At 38.0% G+C, this 23,934-nt stretch overlaps 1 protein-coding gene across 13 annotated transcripts in view; it reads right to left on the minus strand.

Annotated features, from left to right (window-relative positions):
• The window catches only part of REPS2 (RALBP1 associated Eps domain containing 2), a 213,779-nt gene that overhangs the window by 53,299 nt on the left and 136,546 nt on the right, over positions 1-23,934 (minus strand). For all 13 annotated transcript variants that reach the window (XM_084790161.1, XM_084790163.1, XM_084790171.1 and 10 more), the window contains one exon: positions 7,770-7,831. In XM_084790161.1, coding sequence (XP_084646287.1) covers positions 7,770-7,831 — 62 coding nt within the window. The remainder of the gene's footprint in view (positions 1-7,769; positions 7,832-23,934) is intronic.

Raw genomic sequence — 23,934 nt, forward strand, 5'->3', positions numbered from 1 at the left:
GATGACATCAGAAGATGGAAGAATGTCCCTTGTTCGTGGATTGGGAGAATTGCAATTCCTATCAAAATACGTTTATAATATTTTAAAGATATTGAAAGATCAATTCTCAAATTCATATGGAAAATCAAAAACCCCAGAATAGCTAAAACAATCCTATACAATAAAAGATCCTCTGGAGAAATCTCCATACCCGATCTCAAGCTGTGCTATAGAGCAACAGTAATTAAAACTGCATACTACTGGCATAGCAATAGGTTGATCAATGGAATCGAATCAAAGACCCAGAAATGAACCCACACACATATGGTCACCTGATTTTTGACAAAGAAGCCAAATCTATTCAATGGAAAAAGGATAGCATCTTCAACAGCTGGTCTAACTGGATGTCTACATGCAGAAAAATGCAATTAGACCCATATTTGTCACCATGCACAAAAAGCAAGTCCAAGTGGATTAAAGAACTCAACATAAAACCAAAGACACTAAATCGGTGAGAAGAAAAAGTGGGGAGGGGAAGAGCCTGGAACACATTGGCACAGGAGACAACTTCTTGAACAGAACATCAACGGCCCAGGCATCAACAGCCCAGGCCTTACGGTCAACAATTAATAAATGGGGACCCCATGAGGCTGAGAAGCTTCTGTAAGGCAGGAGACACTGTCAAGAGAACAAAGCGACAGCCTACAGACTGGGGAAAGATCTTCACCAACCCTACATCTGACAAAGGTCTAATATCCAAAATATATAAAGAACTCAATAAATTAAGCACCACCAAACCAAATAACCCAATTGAGAAATGGGACTCAGAACTAAACAGAGAATTCTCAGCAGAGGAATATCGAATGGCTGAGAAACACTTTTTAAAAAATGCTCAACAACCTTAATCATCAGAGAAATGCAAATCAAAACAACTCTGAGATTCCATCTTACACCCATCAGAATGGCTAAGATCGAAAATTCAAGTGACACCACATGCTGGCGAGGATGTGGAGAGAGAGGAACACTCCTTCATTGCTGGTAGGAATGAAAAATTGCACAATCACTTTGGAAATCTATCTGGCACTTTCTCAGAAAACTGGGAATAGGGCTTCCTCAAGACCCAGCTATTCCACTCCTTGGAATATACCTGGAAGATGCTCCTCCACACAACAAGGATATGTGCTCAGCCATGTTCATAGCAGCCTTTTTCATAATAGCCAGAACCTGGAAACAGCCTAAATGTCCCTCAGTAGAAGAATGGATAAAGAAACTGTGGTACATTTACACTATGGAATACTACTCAGCTAGTAAAAGTAAGGAAATCCCGAAATTTGTGGACAAATGGATTGAATTAGAAGTGATCATACTGAGTGAGTTAACCCAGAAGCAGAAAGACTCACATGGTATATGCTCACTTATAATTGGACACTAGCCCAAAATGCATGTCCCATGAAAGTCTTCACTTATCAGGAGACGGGGATAGATGTGAGGACATCCTACTGAGACTCTAGGTAAGACAAATATAGAAGATGGGGAAATAGAAGGACCCAGAGGGTTGTAGAAACCTACAAGAAGAATATTGTAATGGGTGGATCAGGGATCAGGGGTGTCTGCTCAAACTATTGCACTAACCAAGGACAATACAAGTAGTAAACACCAAACCCCTACTCTGATCTAGACAGTGGACAGAACAGCCCCCACAGTTATGTGAAGAGCAGGGACTGACTCTGACATGAGCTCTGGTGCCCCATATTTGACGACCTCCCCTTGGAGGGGAGCCCTGGTGGCACTCAAAGAAAGAATAGGCTGACTACCAAGATAAGACTTGTTAGCCTGCAACCATAAAGTGGGGTAGGAAATCCCCTTCAGACATGGACCTAAGGGAGGGTAATAGGGTGGAGGTGGGAGGGTAGGAGGAACAGAAGGATATGAGTGATGGGAGATCAATTGAGTTGTAATCTGAATAAATTAATAAAAAATGAAAAAAGTAGTAAACATCGAACCTCTACTCTGATCTAGCCAATGGACAGGACATTCTCCACAGTTATATGGAGAGCATGGACTGACTTAGACATGAACTCTGGTGTCCCATATTTGACCACCTCCTCTTGGTGGGGAGGGCTGATGGCACTCAAAGAAAGAATAAGCAGGCTATCAAGATAAGACTTGATATCCTTTGACCATATAGTGGGGGAGGAGGTCCCCCTCGGTCATAGACCTAGGGGAGGGGAATAGGGTGAAAGCGGGAGGGAGGGAGGAATGGGAGGATATAAGTGATGGGATAACAATTGAGTTGTAATCTGAATAAATTAATAAAAAATTTAAAACAACAAGAACAGAAAATAATAAATAAATCTTTTTTAAAAAAAAGAAGTGGAATGTACTTTTGAAAGCTGATAAATATGTCAGTTTGAATGGTCGTGCAATGAAGGAGTAGGCAGTGGTGTCTTGCTGTGTATCTGACTAGGCTTTTCTCTGTCATGTTCTAGCTTTATCAGAATTTGAAATGACTGGTGGTGAGGCTGAGAAGGATTCTGGAGAACCCAAGACAAAGGTGGTTCCCTGCTCACAGCCTGCCAGCCTGCAATTCTCTATGGGCGATATTCAAGGACATCTGAAATCTCTGACAAGCACTTATGGATGTGTGGGTGCAACTGCTGCTGAGCATAGCACAGCCATCCTGGAGTAACTCCCCACAGAGGTAGTCACACTGGCAGGAAATGTCCCAAAGGACTCAAAGATAAAGTGCATTACCACACATTACTTACACCTTGCTATTTGTGGAGATGAACAATTGAACTCTCTCATCAAGATTACAATTGCTGCTGGTGGTGTCACCCTGTATATCCACCAATCTCTGACTAGGAAGAAAAGACAACAGAAAATTGTCTAAGCATGCCTGGATTCCTTATATTATCTCAGGACTCCACTCATAACATAATGGTAATTCCAATGCACTGCATCACTATAAAATATAGCTTTGTCTTTCATAACTGTAGCTGAGCAAACTGGGCATTTACTTAGCTTTCTTTTTTTATTTTTTTATTAATTTATTCTTGTTACATCTCAATGGTTATCCCATCCCTTGTATCCTCCCATTCTTCCCTCCCTCCCATTTTTCCCTTATTCCCCTCCCCTATGACTGTTCCTGAGGGGGATTTCCTCCCCCTGTATATACCAAACAAATGTCTGTGTTCAAATCTTAATCATACTTAGTGGTTACTGTGCCTTCAAAGAAGCTACTGATTCTGAAATAGCAGGTTTGGATTAAGCTAATTAAAATTTTTTGTTTTTTTCAAGACAGGGTTTCTCTGTGTAGCCTAGGCTGTCCTGGACTCACCGTGTAGACCAAGCTGGCCTCGAACTCACAGCGATCCTGCCTGCCTCTACCTCCCAAGTGCTGGGATTATAGGCGTGCTAATTAATTTTTAAAACTGGATTTTATGGGCTGGAGAGATGAATGGCTCAGTGGCTAACAGTGTGCACTATTCTTGCAGAGGACTCAAGCTCAGGTCCTTTACACTAGCGCTCTGTATCCTTCAGCCACCTCAAACAGAAAGGCTCTCCCGTTTCTTTAAATGTCACTTCACTGGTCACCCTCCTCACTGCATGAGTCTTCTTAGTTTGGAGACAAAAGGCATTAAGATGACAATCCTTCACCCCTACCTCTGTTCTATGTTAAATACCTTACTTTAATTGCCCTTTGCTTGCTTATGCTATGAATAAATCATTTAAGTATGAAATAAAAATAAATCACGTCCTGGACTGAACCATGCCCTGGTTTATGGAAAATGAGGAACAAAAGCACCTGATTCTTTCTTCACTTAGTACTCCTCAATCTTATCTATACAGGAGAAAATATGAGATTTTTTTTCTTTAAATTTACTCCCTTTCCCAACTCTGGGGCCCCATATGCATAACCCAATCCAGGTGTTCATATCACTATGGCTCTTGGTGTAAGAGGAGCCAGATAAACGGCACTTTATGTTGAAAATCTGTATTTCACCTCTCTCAAATGACGGAAGTAAATGTACTTTTTTGTTTTGTTTTGTCTTGGGTTTTGTTTTGCAGTGCTGAACTCTGAGCCTATAGGACCTCTGTACATGACAACCAGTGCTCCACCAATGAGCTACATCCTAGCCCTAGATACACTTTAGTTGTATACAGAACATACTGAGAAAATGGACGTATTTCACTAATGACTGGCTGCATGCTTTTAAAGATGGTATTCCTTTATAGAAAATAAAACATTTTCTTGTTTATTGCAATCTTGTCTTTAAATCTTACTTAGAGCTACTAATAAATGGAATTATTTAAATTATACCAGGCTCACTAGCTTCTCCTCTAGGTGTCTGATGCTGCTGCTGTAATCTAAACCTCATAAAAGTCTCTATGGATATATTTCCATAGTCATGGATATATTTCCAAGGTCAGGTTGATGGTCCGTATACAGGAACAAAAACTTCAAAACCATTCAACAGAGCAAAGGAAGAATTCAGAAATGTTTGAGTTCTCTATAATAAAATCTGCTATGAGGTGATAAAAATGATCTCATGCGAGAGTGAACAAGAAGTGAAGAAGAAAATGAGACAAACTAAAAACCTGGACAATTTGAAAGTCTAAGCCAATGTGCATGCAATCAGCTTTCACTTTCAAATCTTCAAGGGGGCTATTAGTGTAACATGCAGAATCTAACTTTAATCACATAATGTAAAAATGAGGTAGCAGATGAGAGCAATTTGGCAACATTCAAAGCAAGACCTTAAGGTGGGTGTTCTAGTGTTTTTAACCACTAAGCCCTTGGAACAGTAATAAGTGTCTTAACAATAAAAAGACGGTCCAAACATCTAGAAAGACTATCAACTTTAACAAAACTGAACTTTGTTTTGTGTTTTGCTATAGGACTTCAAAGCTTTTAGGGGGTTTGTTTGTATTTTCAATCTCCTAGAGAAGTTAGGCCAAGTGGCTTGCAAATTCATCTTACCACAAAGCCCTATTAATATCTCCCAGATTCTTTCATCCCAAGTAGCTTTGGAAACACTCTGATGTCACACGCAGGTGGCTTTTTAGCTGTTTCTAGTTTGGCATGGCACAAAACTAAATACAACCACATGTTTACTACATAAGACTTTATATATTAAATAGATGTGTCCCATTTACAGTGAACAAGGGGGAGTAAGAGGAGAGAAGTGGTCTGGTGGTTTTCTGCCTGCATTCCTTACACACCTGCTCCTGGAGTCTGATATATGAAAGTTGGGGCTGAATGCTGGGCTCAGTGCTTATGTCTTTCTGAGAAATCTGGTAGACAATGGAGTGGACTTATTCACTAATACCGACTTGAGAATTCCCAGACTCCCTTTAAACCCTCCATCACTAAGTCCCAAGCAGGCAAGATACTCAGGGCAACCATCTCAGATAAGGGCAGCTGGTAGCAGCAGTACTTTCCAGATAAGCATCCCAAAATGCCTGCTAATGCTATTGTGACCAAGTCCAGGTTTGCTGTTGGTACAAAGTGGGAGGCTCAACTATTCTTTGCCTTCTGTAGGAGGATGCACACAAAGTCTCAGTTACAAGTGAGCACAACAGATCTATTGTTTGCCTTGGTGTATATTATATAGATACTTAGACTCCCAGGATTCAGTTTCGGAGGGGCTCTACTATTTACTAGCTATGGCCCCTTAGTAACTTGCGTAAGCCTGGCATACTCCAATTGCCTTGTCAATAAAAAAAAAAGAATAATATTACGACCTACATCATAAGGATTTGGGAGGATAAAATTTATGCATTAAAAATGATTAGTGCTGACAGACAGAATTCTGCCTTAAAAAGGGCAAGCTTGGATGCAGGCAGACTCAACAGCCTAACTCTGCCAAGACAGGGTAAGCAAGTCCTCAACAGTTCCTGCCTCACAAATATGTCTGTCAGATATATTGGGTCAGAAGCCTGAAGAAGATTCTCCAACGTTGTAGAAAATTTTGGGTGACTGCTCAGGCAGCAAATTGTCTCTGTCACCTTCTCATTTGGGAAGCTGCTAACCTGCACTCCCTGTATACTCAGGTAATCAATTTTATTCCTTCTCAGGTCTCTGATGGGGTTGAAGACCAGGTAGTTTAGTTTTATAGTTAAGCTTAGTCGTTTAGGGATTAATATATTTTTAGGTCTAGTCAGATGTTTTAAGTTGATGAAGACAAGATGTGATGGATATTGATTTACATTCTGAATTTTAGATGCACCAAGATAGGAAAGATGTTTTCTTCAAGGCTGCCAAATACAAATAACCAAAACACTAGAAAGTAACATCTACTGGATTCCTGATTGTCTCATGTTTCTTCTTGCTGCAGGTAGTTCATTGTATATGTGTGTAATAATATAAATGCATATGTAAAAAATAAAAAATATTTAATAACGAATTCAATGAGAAATATAAATAAATAAATAAAATTTTAAAAGTGATTAGTACTATGTCTGACCTGATGCAGATGCTCAGGTAACACAGCTAATAATTTTGAATGAGAATAAATTATAACAAAGGAAACACTTGGGGTAGAACTAAGGTTTGGCATTTATCAAACAGCAGGGACTCAATTACCACTTCTTAACAGATCAATTTCACTTAAAATCAGTGCTGAATTCTGGAAAGGGGGTTCTCACTTGTTTATATGCAGATAAGGAATAACTGTGCTCTTTATTACTCGTCAGACTAAAGCAAGAAGCTAATACCTCATGGTATTTGCATCTTCTGATTGATTGCTAAAGACCATGTAATTATCTGAAGCAAGGACAAGCAAATGTTTCAAGCAAATGTTACAAATGGTTTCCAAGACTAACTCCAAGACTCGCCACATGATAAGGTATGCCCTGATCCACACAGAGCAGCAAAACAGAAACCATGACTCTTTGTAGAACCATTTCCCAACATTTTTCACCAACAGCTAGAAGGGCTCTTGAGAGACAGAAGATTCCTCAGTAGTAATAATGAGTGACCTACAGCACTACATACACTACTACATGGGTTTGCTGCCCATTCTCATTTTCAAATCTTGATGGGGAAAGCCATGGTAGCACAGGCAAAGGTGGCACAATAAATTTACAGGTAAAGCAGATTCTGAGTACACAGTCTCTCTTCCCAGTTCTTTCAGTTTATTAATCTGAGTGCAAAGAGCATCCTTAAGAAGCCACTATCAACTGAGTGTGGTGGCGCACACCTGTAATCCGAGCACTCAGGGAGGCAGAGGCAGATGCAGGCCGACCTCTGTGGTGATCTACAGAGTGAGTCCAGGAGAGCCAGGGCTACACAGAGAACCCCTGTCCCAAAAAACCAAAAACCAAAAACCAAAATGAAAGAAAAAGAAAGGAAGGAAGGAAGGAAGGAAAGAAGGAAGGAAAGAAAGAAAGAATATAGACCAAAATCACAATACTAATACCATGCTAACGGTCACTTATTTTCAGGATATGTGGAATTAATACAGTTCCTAAACTGCCATTGAATATAAGGTCATGCAGGCTGCATGTACTATACAGAACACTCATGTCTCTTGACCCCCAATTATAGACACACTCCTTCTACTTCTCTTTGTGTAGAAAAACCACACCCAGCTCTCAAGAACCACAACTGAAAGTATGGCTATTAGCTGAAAGTGAGGCTGTGAGGCTACCTGAATTAGAAGAAGTTAACCTCTCTCTATTTTCTTAATCCAGAAATTAGCTGGCAACTCCAATGTGGGGATCAATCACTGAAAAGCAGCATAGTGATAGGACAATAGTGTGCAGAAATCAAATATGTAACCTACCTGTGTTGGGCATGGTCTTGGAGGAAGTGCCGGTGGTGGAGGTAACAATCCTGAGTTAGTACCTAAAAAAAAAAAAAATACTGTTAAGAATCATCTTTTCATAAAAAGACCAAAAAAAATGTTTTCAGCTAATAATAGTGATGGCATTTACCGTGTTTAAATTTATTAAATTCCTTTGAAGGCTTTTTTCTAAGTCAATAGTATTCACAATAGCAAAATTATATTATAAGCTGAGGTATCCATCAGAAGATAACTGGATAAAGAAACTGATATATATATATATATATATATATATACATACACACACACACACACACACAATGGAGTCTTATTCAACAATAAGGAAAATTGGGATTATACTCATGTGCTGGGAAATAGGTGTAACTGTAGAACATCATATTAAGTGAAACAAGTTAAACTCGGTGTTTTTCTCATTTATGGATCCTAGATTGTATATAGATATATAAAGCCATGGACATAGAAAGGAAACTAAAGGAAGCATGCAGACCTACCATAAGGGGTGAAAGGAAAGACGACTAACAGGAAAGAAGGGGAGGGTGAACATGGTCAAAGCACATGATATACTTGAAGGAAAGAAATGGTCATACAACATATAATGAATACACGCTAGAAAAAGAATGCATGTTATTTCCAATACCCTTTTCATCTTCACCTTACCCAAAATTCAAGTATTTGTATAAGTTGTGATAATTAAGCCAGGATAAAAAACAGTAAGGAAAATCAGGAACAAGACAAGCCTGTCCATCTCTCTCTTTCTATATCTCTACAATATAGTACTCGAAGCCTGAGCTAGAGCAATAAGACAATTAAAGGAAATCAAGGGGATACAAAGATACAAAGTCAAAGTATCTCTATTCGCAGATGATATGTAGTATACATAAGTGACCCAAAAAATTCTACCATGGAACTCCTTCAGCAAAGTGGCTGGGTACAAAATTAATTCAAAAATACCAGTAGCTTTCCTGTATACAAATAACAAATGGGCTGAGAAAGAAATTAAGGAAGCAACACCCTTCACAGCAGACACAAATAATATAAAGTATCTTGGTGTAACTCTAACCAATCAAATGAAAGATTTGTATGGCAAGAACTTCAAGTCTCTGAAGAAAGAAATTTAAGAAGGTATCAGAAGATGGAAAGATCTCCCATGCTCATGGATCAGTAGGATTAACATAGTAAAAATGGCCATCTTACCAAAAGCAATCTACAGATTCAATGCAATTCCCATGAAAATACTAACACAATGCTTTACAGATGTTAAAAAGAACAATTCTCTTTTTGTGGAATAGTTTGAAGAGAATTGAAAGTCTGATAGAATTCTGCACTGAATCCATCTGGCCCTGGGCTTTTTTGCTTAGGAGACTTTTGATGACTACTTCTATTTACTTAGGAGATATAGGACTATTTGCTTTGTTTACTTGACCTTGATTCAATTTTAGTAACTGATAGACATCAAGAAAATTTTCCATTTCATTTAGATTTTCAGATTTTTGTGGCATATAGGCTTTTGAAGTAAGACCTAATGATGATTCTTTGGATTTCCTCAGTGTCTGTCATTATGTCTCCCTTTTTATTTCTGATTTTGTTGATTTGAATCCTCTTCTTCTGCCTTTTAGTTAATTTGGCTAAGGGTTTGTCTATCTTGTTGATTTCTCAAAGATCCAGCTCTTGGTTTTTGTTAATTGTTTGAATTGTTCCCTTTGTTTCTAATTTATTGATTTCTGCCCTGAGTTTGATTATTTCCAGCCATCTACTCCACTTGGGTATGTCTGCATCTTTTTGTTCTAGAGCTTTCAGGTGTACTGTTAAGTTGCTAGTATGAGATCTCTCCAATTTCTTTGTAAAGGTGCTTAGTGCTTTGAGCTTTCCTCTTAGCACTGCTTTCATTTCAAGTTTGGTTATGGAAAAACAAAAAACGCAAATAGCTAAGAGAATCCTATACAATAAAAGATCTTCCAGAGGTAGCTCCATCCCTGACCTCAAGCTGTACTAGGGAGTAATGGTTAAAAAAAAATTGCATGGTACTGGAATAGAAACAGGCTGGTTGATCAATGGAATTGAATCAAAGACCCAGAAATAATCCCACACATCTATGGACACTTGGTTTTTTACAAAGAAGCCAAAACCATACAATGAAAAAAAGATAACATCTTCAACAAATGGTGCTGATCTAACTGGATGTCTATGTATAGAAAAATTCAAATAGACTCTTATTTATCACCCTGCATAAAACTTAAGTCCAGGTAAATTAAAGATCTCAAGATATTAAACACTACCAAGCCAAATAATTCAATTTTAAAAATGGAGTACAGAACTAAATAGAACTCTCAACAAAAGAATACCAAATGGCTGAGAAATACTTAAAGAAATGCTCAATGTTCATAGTTATCAGGGAAATACAAATCAAAATGACTCTGAGATTCTATCTTACATCTACCAGAATGGCTAAAATAAAAAATTCAAGTGACAGCACATGCTGGCAAGGATGTGGAGAAAGGAGAACACTCCTCCATTGCTGGTAGGAGTGCAAACTTGTACAACCAGTTCGGAAATCAATCTGGTGCTTTTTCAGAAAATTGGGAATAATACTACCGTAAGACCCAGCTATACCCCTCCTGGGCATACACCCAAAAGATGCTCTATCATACAACAAGGACATTTGCTCAGCTATGTTCATTGCAGCTTTAGTCATAATAGCCAGAAACTGGAAACAACCTAGATGTCCCTCAACCAAAGGATGGATAAACAAACTATTGTACATCTATACAATGGAGTACTACTCAGCTATTAAAAGTAAAGAAATCATGCAATTTGTAGACAAATGAATGGAACTAGAAAAGATCATCCTGAGCAAGGTAACCCAGACCCAGAAAGACACACATGGTATATACTCACTTACAAGTGGATCTTAACCATATAGTACAGGATAACCATAGAAAAATTCACTGACCCAAAGCAGCTAAGGAACAATGAGGACCCAAGAGAGGATGCTTAATTCTCATTCAGAAGGAGAAATAGAATATATATGGGAAGTGGATGAAGAGAGGGAACAGAGAAGGAAAAGAAGTGGGGAGGAAAATGAGAATGGGGATCAGATGTTGGGGAGAGTGACGGTAGAAGACCAGAGGGCTTGGAGAAAGAAGAGCAAGGGCATCTCTGACACAAGCTGGATACCTACAACAGGGTAGGCTCCTGAGAAGATATGGGGGTGACTCTAGCCAAGACTTCAAGTACCAGAGGTCATGGAGACTGAAAAGACTTCCCTCTAACCAGACAGGACTTCTAGTAGAAGGAGGGAAACACCAACCCACCCACAAAACTTCGACACAAAATGTACCCTGCCTACAAGATGTGCAGGGATAAAGATAGAGCAGAGATTGGGGGAATGCCCAACCAATGCCTAGCCCAACCTGAAACACACCCCATGAGAGAGAGCCAACCCCTGACACTATTAATGATATTCTGCTATACTTGCAGATAGGAGCCTAGCAGAATTGTCCTCTGAGGAGCTACATCCAGCAGTGGATCGAAACAGATACTGAAACTCACAGCCAAATATTGGGTGGAACACAGACAGCATTGTGAAAGGGGGAAGGGGAGGATAGAAGGACCCAGAGGGGACCAGAACTCTACAAGAAGACCAACAGAGTCAAATAACCTGGGCCTAGAAGGACTAACTGAAGCACCAACCAAGGACCATGCATGGACTGGACCTAAGCCCCCTACACAGATGTAGTCAATGGGCAGCTTAGTCTTCATGTGGGTCCCCTAGTAAGGGGAATGGTGGCTAACTCTGACATGGACTCTGTAGCCTGCTTTTTTATCACTTCCCTCTGGTGGGGCTGTTTCTCTAGGCCCCAGGGGAAGAAGATGTGCTCAGTTCTGATGCATCTTGATGTGCTGGGATGGGTTGGTCAGGGGGCTCCCCTTTTCTGTGGAGTGCGGGGAGGGGGGAGGTAGGGACAGTGTGACCTGGAGGAAAGAAGGGAGGTAAATACCATTGGGATGTAAAGTGAGTAAATAAAATAAAATAAAATAAAAAAACAGTAAGGAAAACATATATTTTTTTTTTCAAAATACTGGATTTAGCATGGGAATGTAGTCAAGTCCTTATTCTGATATCTACTACTCAGTTTCAAACAAACCAGATTCAAATAAATTGGGCCAAAAAGAATCTTCTTTGGGTTCTCATATTTCTCGTTAGCTTCCAGTCATTACTGCTTATTATCTTAGTGCATAGGCTGCAGAAAAGGGGGATCTATAAAGAAATGGAGTGGCCAGCAGTAGAAGAAACCAAAAGTGATGGACTGACTTTACTTCTTCCAAAGATTTCTTTCTTTTTCTCTCTCTGATTGCCACTACCAAGGATAACTAAATGTGTTTCTAAAATAATCTGGCTACATCGGAAGGATCTTTTGAAAGAAAGTCTAAGTCTAACATTTTCTGAGGAAGGCAATAACATCTGAATTCTAACTTCACAATACAAATAAACAGCTGCTATGCAATTATAAACAAAATCCATGACCACATGCAAGAAATAAGTTTAGAACCATACAATGGCAAGTTAAACCACAATCTTTACAAACTACTCTGAAAACACCATATCTAGATAACTGCAGATAGTTTATTCAGAAGTCTTTGATAACTGTGCTAACATTAGACACTGTTCTGTGCCTTAAAAACAAGACACACACATACACACACACACACACACACACACACACACACACACACACACACACACACACACCTGCCAAGGCTCAGGAACCATCATGGAAGAGAGAAGAAAAGACTGTAAGAGCCAGGGAGAACCGAAGCAAAACAGTGTCTTCTAAACACGAAAGCGCCGCTACACTCATGAAGGCACAGCAGCCATAATTGCCTGTACAAGGATGCACAAGCCAAGCCAGTCAACATTCCAGCATGGGGTGGGAGGCGAGCTCATGAAAAGCAGCTGGTATTAGTTTACAACTTCTGGAGGTCAGAGTGTCTGTTTTCCTTGACATGTAGCTATTGGTAGGTCCGCCATGCTCCAGTGGATGGTCCCACACCCAGAAGCATTTGGACAGCACACTTTAAACTCACCGGGTTTTAAAAAGAAGGGGTTCATGAAGTTCAGGGAGTAAGATAGATCAGGGAGGAGTGGGAATAAATATGATCAAAACACATTGAATAAAATCATAGAATTAATAAGAGTATTGTTTTTTTAAAAGAAGTACTACTAATATATCAAGAGTATAAATATTCTTGTAATTTCCACTAATTTGGCCTTTCTGGATCAGACAAGCCAAAAGATGGAGCTTGGTGCTTTTCACAGATGTAATTCAGAATAATGTCACAGAAGTCTTTATTCTTTATTCTTGGCTAGTACATGGATATACTACAACCAAGTGTGTCCACCAGGTATCTGCCTTTCATTACAATTTGTAAAGCACATCAGTGGGTCATAACTCCACAGGCTGAACAGGCACCAGTAATAGCATGTACCAGAAGAAAGTGTTTACAGCCATAAGGATAACCTATCTCAGGGCCCCTAATATACAGGTCCTCCCAAGTTAGGCCTTTAAATTCCCACCAGTTACTTCTAAACAAAACAAATAGACAAGCAAAATCTGTGCACCTTTCTAAAAAAAATCCAGGCAACTGCACTAATCATTGCAGTTTATCAGGATCTTAAATTCAAGGCCAATCTAGGCTATATAACAAGACTCTGTCTCAAAACCAAATAAATAGTTTTTAAATGGTGATAATGGGCATGTCAGTCTTTCCTTTAAAGAGAAATATCTATGAGGTCACTATACATAGCCTTTAATAAATTATGAAAATTCTCATCTATTCTTATTTTGATATTTTTTCCTGACAACCTGATGGTGAATTGTAACTAACATTGCAACTGTATATGGTGGTAGAATTTCTTATAATGCCATGATGTGCTAAATGGCATTATGGACTATCTAACATGGAAGCATAACCTAATTCAAATTGCTCAGATTTTCCTGTCCCCTAGGTACAGTTGGTTAAAATTTTTGTTTAAGATGTTTTGTAACCATATTCATAGGTGACACAGACAGTCGTGATTTTCCTTTCTCACATGACCCTTGGTTAAGCTTGATTTACCTGGAAAGCATTCTCCTATTCATTTTTATGTAACAGATTGTACAGAGTAAGAAAAACTTTCAAATTTTTCTAGAAGTAAGATTTTTGCTTAATTTGAAGTAGAAAGATCCACTTCTAATCCGATCTTTGAAGTAGGAAGACACACCTTTAATCCAGATCTTTTGAGCTGGTAAAAGACACACCTTTAATCCAGATCTTGAGAAATGAAGACTCGCCTTTCTTTATTCTGGGCCACACCTTCTGCTGGAAGCCCTTCATAATGACATGAAAGAAGGAAGCTTTTGCTCTTTGCCTGTCTGCCCTCACCTCCCTAGCAAGTTCATTCCTTCACTGGAGTTAGAACCCACTTCTTCAGGATTCCAGCTTCTACTAAAGACCAGCTGTGACATCCAGCCTCGTGGACTGAGCAACTACTGGATTCTTAGACCTTCCATTCATAGGCAGCCATTGTTAGATTATCTGGACCACAGCCTGTAAGATATTCTAATAAATCTAAATTTTATATATATATATATACATATATATATATATATGTATATATATATATATATGTTAATAGCAAATTTGGTTATTGACATACTATTTTCTCATAACATGTTGAGAATAGAATTTCAGTGTCTTTGACTTCCATTATCATTGTTAAAAAGTCAACTGTCAGTCAAATCATTGTTCTTCATTAGAAAGTAGTTTTCTCTCTGGTTGTTTTTAAGAACTTTCTTTTTAATACTCTTAAATATCAAACTTTCCCCTGTATCTGCATATATACTACTTTATCATATTCTTTTCTTCTTACCCAAGTTCTTATGAACTTCTAAACCGTGTGGTAACTCAAATTAACTTTGGCCAATCCTCAGTGTTTCTCTGAATATTGTCTTCCTACTTGTTTTTCTTCAAGAGCTTCATCTAACTGTGATGTATTTGGGATAATTTTCTGAGATTTATTGTCCAATTGAGCAATTTTCTCTTCAGCTATACTTATTACATTATGAATCCAGTCACTGAATTTTAGACACCAAATATTTTGCTTTGACATCTTATTTTTGTTTCTTGTGATATATTTTTTTTAAATACAATCCTTCTATTTAGCCCCAAGTGGATCTTGAACACACTTTGTAGCACAGGATAGTCTCAGACTTTCCATTTTTCATGTTTTAGTCTCCAAAGTGCGGGAATTGCATGCATGTACCACGACACCTGACTGCTGCTGCTTTTAACATATTAAATACACTCAGTAATTCTGTAATCTTAATTCTTTGTGTTTCCTACTATTTGTTGCTTCTGCTAGTTCTCTCTGAGTTTCATTTCCAAATATGTCTGGCAACCTTTGAGACTGAACTCATATTCCTTAGAACTTTGCCTGTGGTAATACTTTAGGTCTGGGTAGAAAGTGGCCCCCTCAATTACCTTTTGTTTCTTCTGGATACCTGAGGGTATTACCAACCTGAGGTAGAGTGAAATTAATTCCTAGCTTCTGCTGTCTGACCTGAGCATACATTACTATTTTTTAGTATATAGCAGTTTGCATACATGCAACTAATCTCATTCTTAGCTCATTAAAACAAAAGACAAATGAGTTGTCTAAATGCTCTTTAAATTTAAAACTAGGAAATTAGAAAAATGACTGATAGGTTACTGCATAAATTTGAGAAGGCAGTTGAGTAAGGAAAAGATATATATTCTCTAGATGCTGAGGCCCTTTCAGATCTCTCCTCTTGTACTCCATGAAAAAAAATTATATCTAAAGAGTAGAAGAATGTTTTCCAAGGAATCTGATCAGCCAAGAAGATAGATTAAAAGCTACTGGCATAAAGGGACCACAATAGGTTCACCCTGCTAGATCACTCTATGGTTTTGCCAACATTTGGAAAATCCCATCCATTTGTTCATATATTCTAAGTCAGCATACCTCTAATTCTTAAATATAATCAGATGATTAAGTATTACTAGGTAGCTGCAGAAAACATTCTAACATAAGGTATACAATAAATAATAATAATAATAAATGACTTCAAAGATAATAGACCTATACTAAGAGAAAACCTTAAATTATATATTATTAGTATAATAATATTGGTCATTAACTTTATTCCAGAAATACCTAAATTATTACTATAAACTAGACACTGTTTGGGGTGCTACAAAAATACTAGTAGGGAGGCAGCGGCCAAAAAACATTATCCTCATAAATCTTATATGCTACTGAGAAGATTAAAACAGAGGATGTGAGATGAAATATTAAATAGAGTCATCAAGTAAAGTTGCAATAAGAGGCACTGTTTAGAAAGATGAGATAATTGGAAGCTTTTTGAAAAAAAAGAACATTCAGAAAATTAAAAGCACTCAGAAATTAAAATATGAGAGCAGAAAGTGAAAGCTCAATAGAAAGTTTCAAAGTTAATCTCAGAAATTTTCCCAGAAAGCAGAGTAATATTCAAATAAAGGTTCCACAGAGAGACAGAAAATATGAAAAAGAAATCATTTAAATGGTTTAATAAATTTTTCCAGAAATGAACAGTATGAGCTCCTAAATTTAAAGAGCCCACTACACTCAAGACAATGGAAGAAAACAGAAGTAGAGGAAGATACATTATCACAAAAATACTGGAATTAGAAGATATCTACATGTTTTGGCAGAGAATGGGGGAGTACGGCAGGCCACATACGAAGTAACAGATGTCCAAAAAGTTTTAGAGTTTTTATGTACCTTTAGAACCCAGAATTCATTGAAATGCTTGTATCAGAATTCTAAATAAATTTTACTTCCAATTGATGGCTATATACTTACAATTGGAATGTGAAATGTCCTCCCATTGGGCTCCTATTTTGAAATACTGTGTCTTGAACTGGTGATGCTTTTTGGGGAGATTGAAGCCTTGAGATTTTATAGCCCAGCCTCACTTCCTGAACTCTCTTTGCTTCCTGGTCCATCTCAATGTGGGGGTAAGGTCCAGTTACCACAAACTTCACCGTGCCTTTTCCATCATAGTGGCTTGAACCTTCTAAAATCATGAGCTCAAGTAGACCTCCATCAAATTGCTTTTTGTCAGGTCATAGCAATAAGAAAAGTAACTAATATAGGATATTAGTGTCAAGAAATGGAGTTGTTGCTGTTGATAACCCTGATAATTTGTTTTATAGCTTTTGGAAATATCTTCATTAGAATATGCAAAAATCTAGAAATGTGGACTATTGAGGCTCTTGGATGGTATAGTCTGGGATTGGGCAATTCTAATGGGAGCTCATAAGACTGGAATAGTAGTAGACACAAAGATTGAAAAGACTGGGCTCATGAGTCTTCAGAGGGAAAGAAAAGCTCTACTGGGGCCTGAGCTGGAGGCCATTCATATCATATTCTGGTAAAAAAACAAAAAACAAAAAAAAACCTATTAGCATTCAACCCATGCCCTGGAAACTTGAGTTAGGATGACTTAAACTGAAATTGACTGCTTTATTTAGTGGAGAAAATTTCAAAACAGTATAACATTGAGGCTGTGACATGTTTATTGTTTGTTACATTCATCCAGATTTATAGTGAAAGAGAAAAGAAAGTGAAGCATTCTTTAAGAATAGAATGAGACGTGATAGGCTGTGATCATATGGTGGGGGAGGAGGTCCCCTTCTGTCACAGACCTAGGGGAGGGGAATAGGGTAAAAAGGGGAAGGAGGGAGGAACAGGAGGATACAAAAGAGGGGATAACAATTGAGATGTAATCTGAATAAATTAATTAAATAAAAATAAAAAAGAAATAGAAAATGTGCAATTTAGTGCCATAATGAGCTCAGGTTACTAACACAGACTCAGGATTGGCTGTTTACACTATATTTAGATCTTCTTTGGTCTGATCTGTCCTTGATGCATCTCATTCCTCCCTTTTAGAATGGGAATGTTTACTATATGTCCCCATGTATCCGAAATGTATATAGCATGTTTTATTTTTATTTTATAGAGGCTCAAAGTTAAGGGACTGCATTGCATGTAAGAAGAAATTTTGAACTTTAGAACAGTGCTATAACTGTTAGGGCTATGAAGACTTTTAGGTTGAGCTGAATGCATTTTATATTATAAGATGACCATGAAACTATGGTATCAGGAGTGGAATACTGTGGTTTGAAAATGAAATGCTCCTCACAGGTTCATTTGTTTGTTTGGTTTGGTTTTTCGAGACAGGGTTTCTCTTGTACTGGCTGTCCTAAAACTCACCCTGTAGACCAAGCTGGCCTTGAACTCACAACGGTCCGCCTGCCTCTGTCTCCTGAGTGCTGGGATTAAAGGTGTGCACCACCACACCTGGTGCAGGTTCATATGTTTGAACTCTGGCTCTCCAGGTGGTGGCACTGTTTTGAGATGTTGGGGACACTCTAGGTGAACTCACTGGGAGCTTACCTCAAGATTTTATAACTTGGCCCACTCCTTGAACTCTGTTTCCTGATCTGAAAATGATGTGAAGAGTCTCAACTACATGTTCCAGTGGCCATAAACGCCTCCATATCTTCCCCACCACTATCACAATGGACTGTATCCTCTCAAACTGAGAACCAAAATAAACCTCTCCTCCCTTAATATTGCTTCTGGTCAGGTGTTTGGTTACAGTGATGTAACAACTAACTCCTGCACCACCCAAACTAGCAGCCTAAACAATGGTATAATTAAGAGCCCCCTTGTATTTATCCTTCCCTGGGAAGCCACTTAAGGACACATTCTATCAAAACAAAAAGTAAAACAAGGGATATAGGATAAAAGATGTCCAATATAGTTGAATGAACAAGGGAATCCTGTGGTGGCAATATGGAGAGATATCATTATGAAAAAGTATATAACAAGCACTTAAGACCATAAGTTTATGTCTCTCTGAAATGTAAAATGTATAAAATACTTGATGTGTCAAAACTTCCTAAGAGGAACTATAGAAAAATGATGGAGTCTGTGATCAAATTAGGGGAAAGCACAATGGATAAAACAAGTTTTATTAATCACTCTAAGATGAACTAAACCTGAAAAGACACGAAAGGGTAAATGTACAAACACAAAAGGTAAATTTACTATATGGTTTAATGGCCATAATATAAATACTAAATATGTATCTAATGAAAATTAAAATATAGCTATACTGGAAAACTGAAGAAAAGACAGGTGATGATAACAGTACTGAAAGGTCAAGAAGAAGTTATATTATTTGGAAGTGTAAGGGAAGAAATATCAAAACAATCAATATTAACAATCTTGCAGTAGACTTTTGAGAGGCATGGCAGTGGCCTGAGAGGAACTCCTCCAAAGACTTATGTTTATCCCTTAGTTTAACATGGAACTTCTAGGCCATTCTTTCTACCGTGTCAAGATATCAGCTATGGCTTCCTTACAAGCTTCTTCCTTCTTCAGAACCTTAACCACTACCCTCAATCAAGAGAAGAGAAAATTAGGAATTAGCATTTATTTACTTCTCTTTGGTCCAGATTTGGGATCTAAATGAGAAACCACAAGAGTTTTCTATTGGCAGATAGGTTTTTACAAGTAAGAAGACAGTCGGGAATATATGAATATGCTTGAATCTCCTCTCATCCATCCTCCCCCACCACACACAAGTGACCCAGGTCTTTGGTTGCTACAGAAAACAACCTTTCCTTATGTTTATGGATCATGGTGTGAGGTATTTAACAAGTTTCATTCTGCCAATTTTATATTGAATCATCTGCCTCCCACAGCACCTACGCACACCACTATTGTTTAGCAACCTCTTACATAATGCTTTAATAACTAGAATTGAACTTAGTGAAGAACCGTCTCTTATATCTGCAATTCCATTTTCACTTAAAATTAAATTCAAGCATTTGATTCTGTATGTTCTAATCAATCAAAAACAAAACACACACCTCCACAGAAAGTGCAACTTTAAAAATATTTCCCTGGATAACCTATTGTACATTTGCAAATGCTGACAAGGTGCCTGTTAATAGAACGGAAAGGGGGTACAAGAGAAGGAGGAAAGAATACTTTTCTATATACAAGTTGTCATCTTCTTGAAGCAATTGCAAGTTGCTTCTAGTTAAGGTGGACCATCAGCTGTCAGCAAGGCTTTATCAAGGCAAAAATCTTTATAAGTGCAATTAAGAAAAAAAAGGGGGGCACACCTGTAATCTCAGCCCTCAGGGAGGCAGAGGCAGGCAGATCTCTGTGAGTTCAAAGCCAGTCTGGTCTACAAAGTGAGTCCAGGACAGCTAAGGCTACACCTTGTCATGAAAAACCAAAACAAACAAACAACAACAACAACAACAAAAACCCTCAAATCAACAAAGCCAGATTCAAAAGTTCAAGTAAAGATATTGCCATTTAATCCTAAATTCATATAACATGTTAATGGGCCTCCTTGCTTAAAATTATTTCTTGGGCTTGAGAGATGGCTCAGCTGTTAAAGGCTAGGCTTACAACTAAAAATATGAAATTGTTTCTCAAATTCATTAAGTCTGATCCTCTGAATTGTATCAAAACACTAACCTTTAACATTGTTTTATCCTCTTACATCATTATATTTAGAAATTTCCAAGCAAGCTGGATATAGTGTTTCATGTTTATAATCCCAGCACTCTGGAGACTAGCCTGGGTTACATAATGAATTCTGAGACAGCCTGGTCTATAGAGTTGAGAGCTTGTTCCAAAAAAAAAAAAAAAACTATTCTCAGCAAAATCGCTTTCACAAACATCACTATTTACTAATTTCCTTTTTATTTCTATAAGGATCAATTCATCAGATAAAGGAGCACATGTTCTAACTTACTGGATGAAAAGAAAGCAGCAGATGTGATGATTGAAAGCTTCAATAAAAGAAGGACAATTCTTTAGGGGAGTGAAACTTGGAATAACTTCAGCTATGGAAAAGAGCTCCAACCCCCACTATGAATAGTTTATGAAGGAAATAAAAGTGTTCAAATTCCAATGGGGAGGCACTCAAAGAAGGGGAAATGTTAAAAGGAGTTTGCCAGTAAGAACTAGACTTTCAAGTATCAATCAAGTACAGAGTCAGCCATAAGAAAAGCTTCTGGGCTCTGATCAGAAGGGACCCTTTTTCTTCTTGACAGTTTCATAAAGTGGCTGTTTCACAGTAATAGGAATTGTTCATTCTTTTCTTTCTAGTCACAAAAGTATGTGCAGCCTTATATCCATCCTGATTAGTCAGTCATGCACAAGGACAGCAGAGGTATACCTATGTACTTATCACAAGGACTTCCTGGAGTGCCTTCCTAATAATACCTTCCTTGGCTCTGGTTGGTCATCCATATGCATTACATCACCAAAATATAAGCCTATTAAAATCTATATCAAACAGGACACAATTTTGCCTTCAAGTAAAAGAGATGAATTCACAATGTTTTATTCAATAAATATAATGTTAACAACTAAGTTTGGAAAAGTAATACAATCAAATTCAATTCTTCCACTTTGCAGATGAGACTATTAAAGCCTGGGGAATAAAAAAAGATAATGTCTAGTTTACTACCACTATGGGACAGTAATCAATTACACATTTTGAGCCTTCAAAACAGATACAGAGCAGAAAAATCCAGAGAGACAAGAATAAGTAAGCAGATGTGAGGGTGGGAGGGCTAAGGCCAAGGAATGAGCATTTCAAAAGGCCTCAGAGAAAGAACAGACCAGCTCATACTAAAAGGATATTCCTGCTCACTCTGTAAAGCATAGACTCAAAACTAAAAATAAGTAAGTGATATGGCTCAGTGGATAAAAGTCCTTACATGTAAGCCCAAGAACCTGAGTTCAAGTCCCAGACTCACATGAAGGCAGACAACAGACACACAATTCTTTTGGTTTCAAGAAAACTAAGGGCCAGTGAGGTTATTCAGTGGATAAAGGTGCTTGACACCAATCCTGATGACCTGAGTTTGATCCCTGAGACTCACATAGTAGAAAGAGAGAACTGACTCCCCAAATCCCACAAGTGGTCCTCTGACCTCCACACATGTGCCATAGTGTATACACAGAGACGGGGGAGAGAATAGATAAGTAAATTTAAAAGGTCCACTTCACAAGAGGGAACCAATGCTTGGTAATACATACCCAGTTAGAAACACATAGTAGAAAAACCTTGGCCCTAGCAAGCGGAAGACACATATTACTGTTGTTTGGTTAAACTGACATATATAATGTCAAAGTGCCTTCTAAAACTATCTGTGTTTATATTCATAGGCAAATAACATTCTCATCATTAATCAAAGAAGCTTCTCTTTACAACAAATGGTCTTTAATATAGAGATGAATGGCTGTTCAGGGAAAAGTGATGATTTGACTATCCTTAAGCAGGACATTTATAGCACCTCCTCTATAGCTCAGGACATCATAGAAGAAGGGTCAGAGAATTTAAGAGCCAAAGATAAAGGGAAGGGCTGTAAAATGTTATCTCCTAGGCATAATACAGCCATTTCTGTGTGACGAACTCACAGCATGCAAAGTTAACCCCAACTGAGTCTGCACAAGACCTGGCCCTGTCCACAAGCATTCACTGATGGAGGAGGGCTCATGGAGCCCTACTTTGAGCTGAACTATTGGCTATTGATGAATCTGGTTTACCCACTGGTGGGCCCACCAAGCTCCAATGAATAGTTCTAAAGCCACAGTCACACAGATGGCCCTGTTAAAGCTCAATGGGACAAAACAGAACAATAGGCATATATTTGGGAAAGGTATTTATAGGAAAAATGTGAGGTTGATAGAAGCAGGATGGAAATGAGAAATTGTGGGTGAGAATAACTAGAACACATTATATACATGTATAAAAATGTTAAAGAACAAATTAAATAAAAATTTAAAATTTTTAAAATTTTAAACAAAATAAAAGTGTTATGATGTAAGCATTTAGCCATGTGATCACCTATTCACAAGTCCCAAGTTCAATTTCCAGCACTCACATGGCAGCTCACAACTATCTAAAACTCCAGTTCCCAGGAATTGGATGCCCTCTTCTGGCCTCTGCTTGTATTTGCACTTATACAGATACACACATACAGACAAATAAATAATAAAATAAAGCTTTAAATGTATATATCCAGTGCAATGCTAATATAAGAAAAAGCATAGAAGTCAACGGAAGAGAGTCTAAAAGGAAACCCTTAGAAGTTAGAAGGTTCTCAACAAAGGTTCCAAAACAAGGCCATGGAAAATGAGGTGCATTTTCTTTGACAAATGGTTCTGGGGAAAATGGACATCCAAATATAAAATTATTAACTCAGGCCTTTACCTCATGTTTTATGCAAAAATAAAGCCTAAATTAATCATGAATCTGACTATAAAAGCTAAAATGATGAAACTTAGAACATAAAGAAAATGTTCAAGACCTTGGGTTAGACAAATATTTCTTAGAGATGATCCATAAAAGAGAAAGACTGATAAAGCTACAATTCACCAAAATTCAAACTTATGGCCAAGCGTAGCAGTGCATTCCTGCAATCCTATACATTTTAAGTCCATATTTTTGTTTCAGCTGAGTAATGGAGACAGACAAACAAAGAAAAAGACAACCTGGAAAAGTTTCTGTCACCTAGAACTCTCTTTTCTACTATGAATTTTTAAGATATGACAGTAGTCAGACTAATTCTTCAACATTTCAAATTAAACTGACATCAAATCTGCACCATGATGACGGCCACTGGGATCACCCCTGCCACTCTAATGGAACTCTTCTTTTATTACTTCCTGTATCCTTATGCTCCTTCCCTGATCATCATTTATTTTTCTAGACCATGAAACAGACTGCAGTCTTTTTTGTCTCTACTTCCTTCCTATATATCCCATCCCAGGCATGCCAGCCCATGATACTGTTCTCTTACTAAATTTGTGTATTCTTGTGACTTCAGTTTCACTACTATCAGGAATGAGGTGTTGACGTAACAGGTCTTAAAGCATTGTAAGTAGGGAAGCAACCTCGTGGATATACTTGAGAAGAAAATGAAGCCTGTAACTCCAGGAAAGCAAACAAGATTAGAAACTACTATACAGTAGCCTCGCAGGTGACTAGCAATAGGA

This window comes from Acomys minous (assembly GCF_964271855.1).
Source record: "Acomys minous genome assembly, chromosome: 7".
In the NCBI taxonomy this organism is placed as follows: Eukaryota; Metazoa; Chordata; class Mammalia; order Rodentia; family Muridae; genus Acomys; species Acomys minous.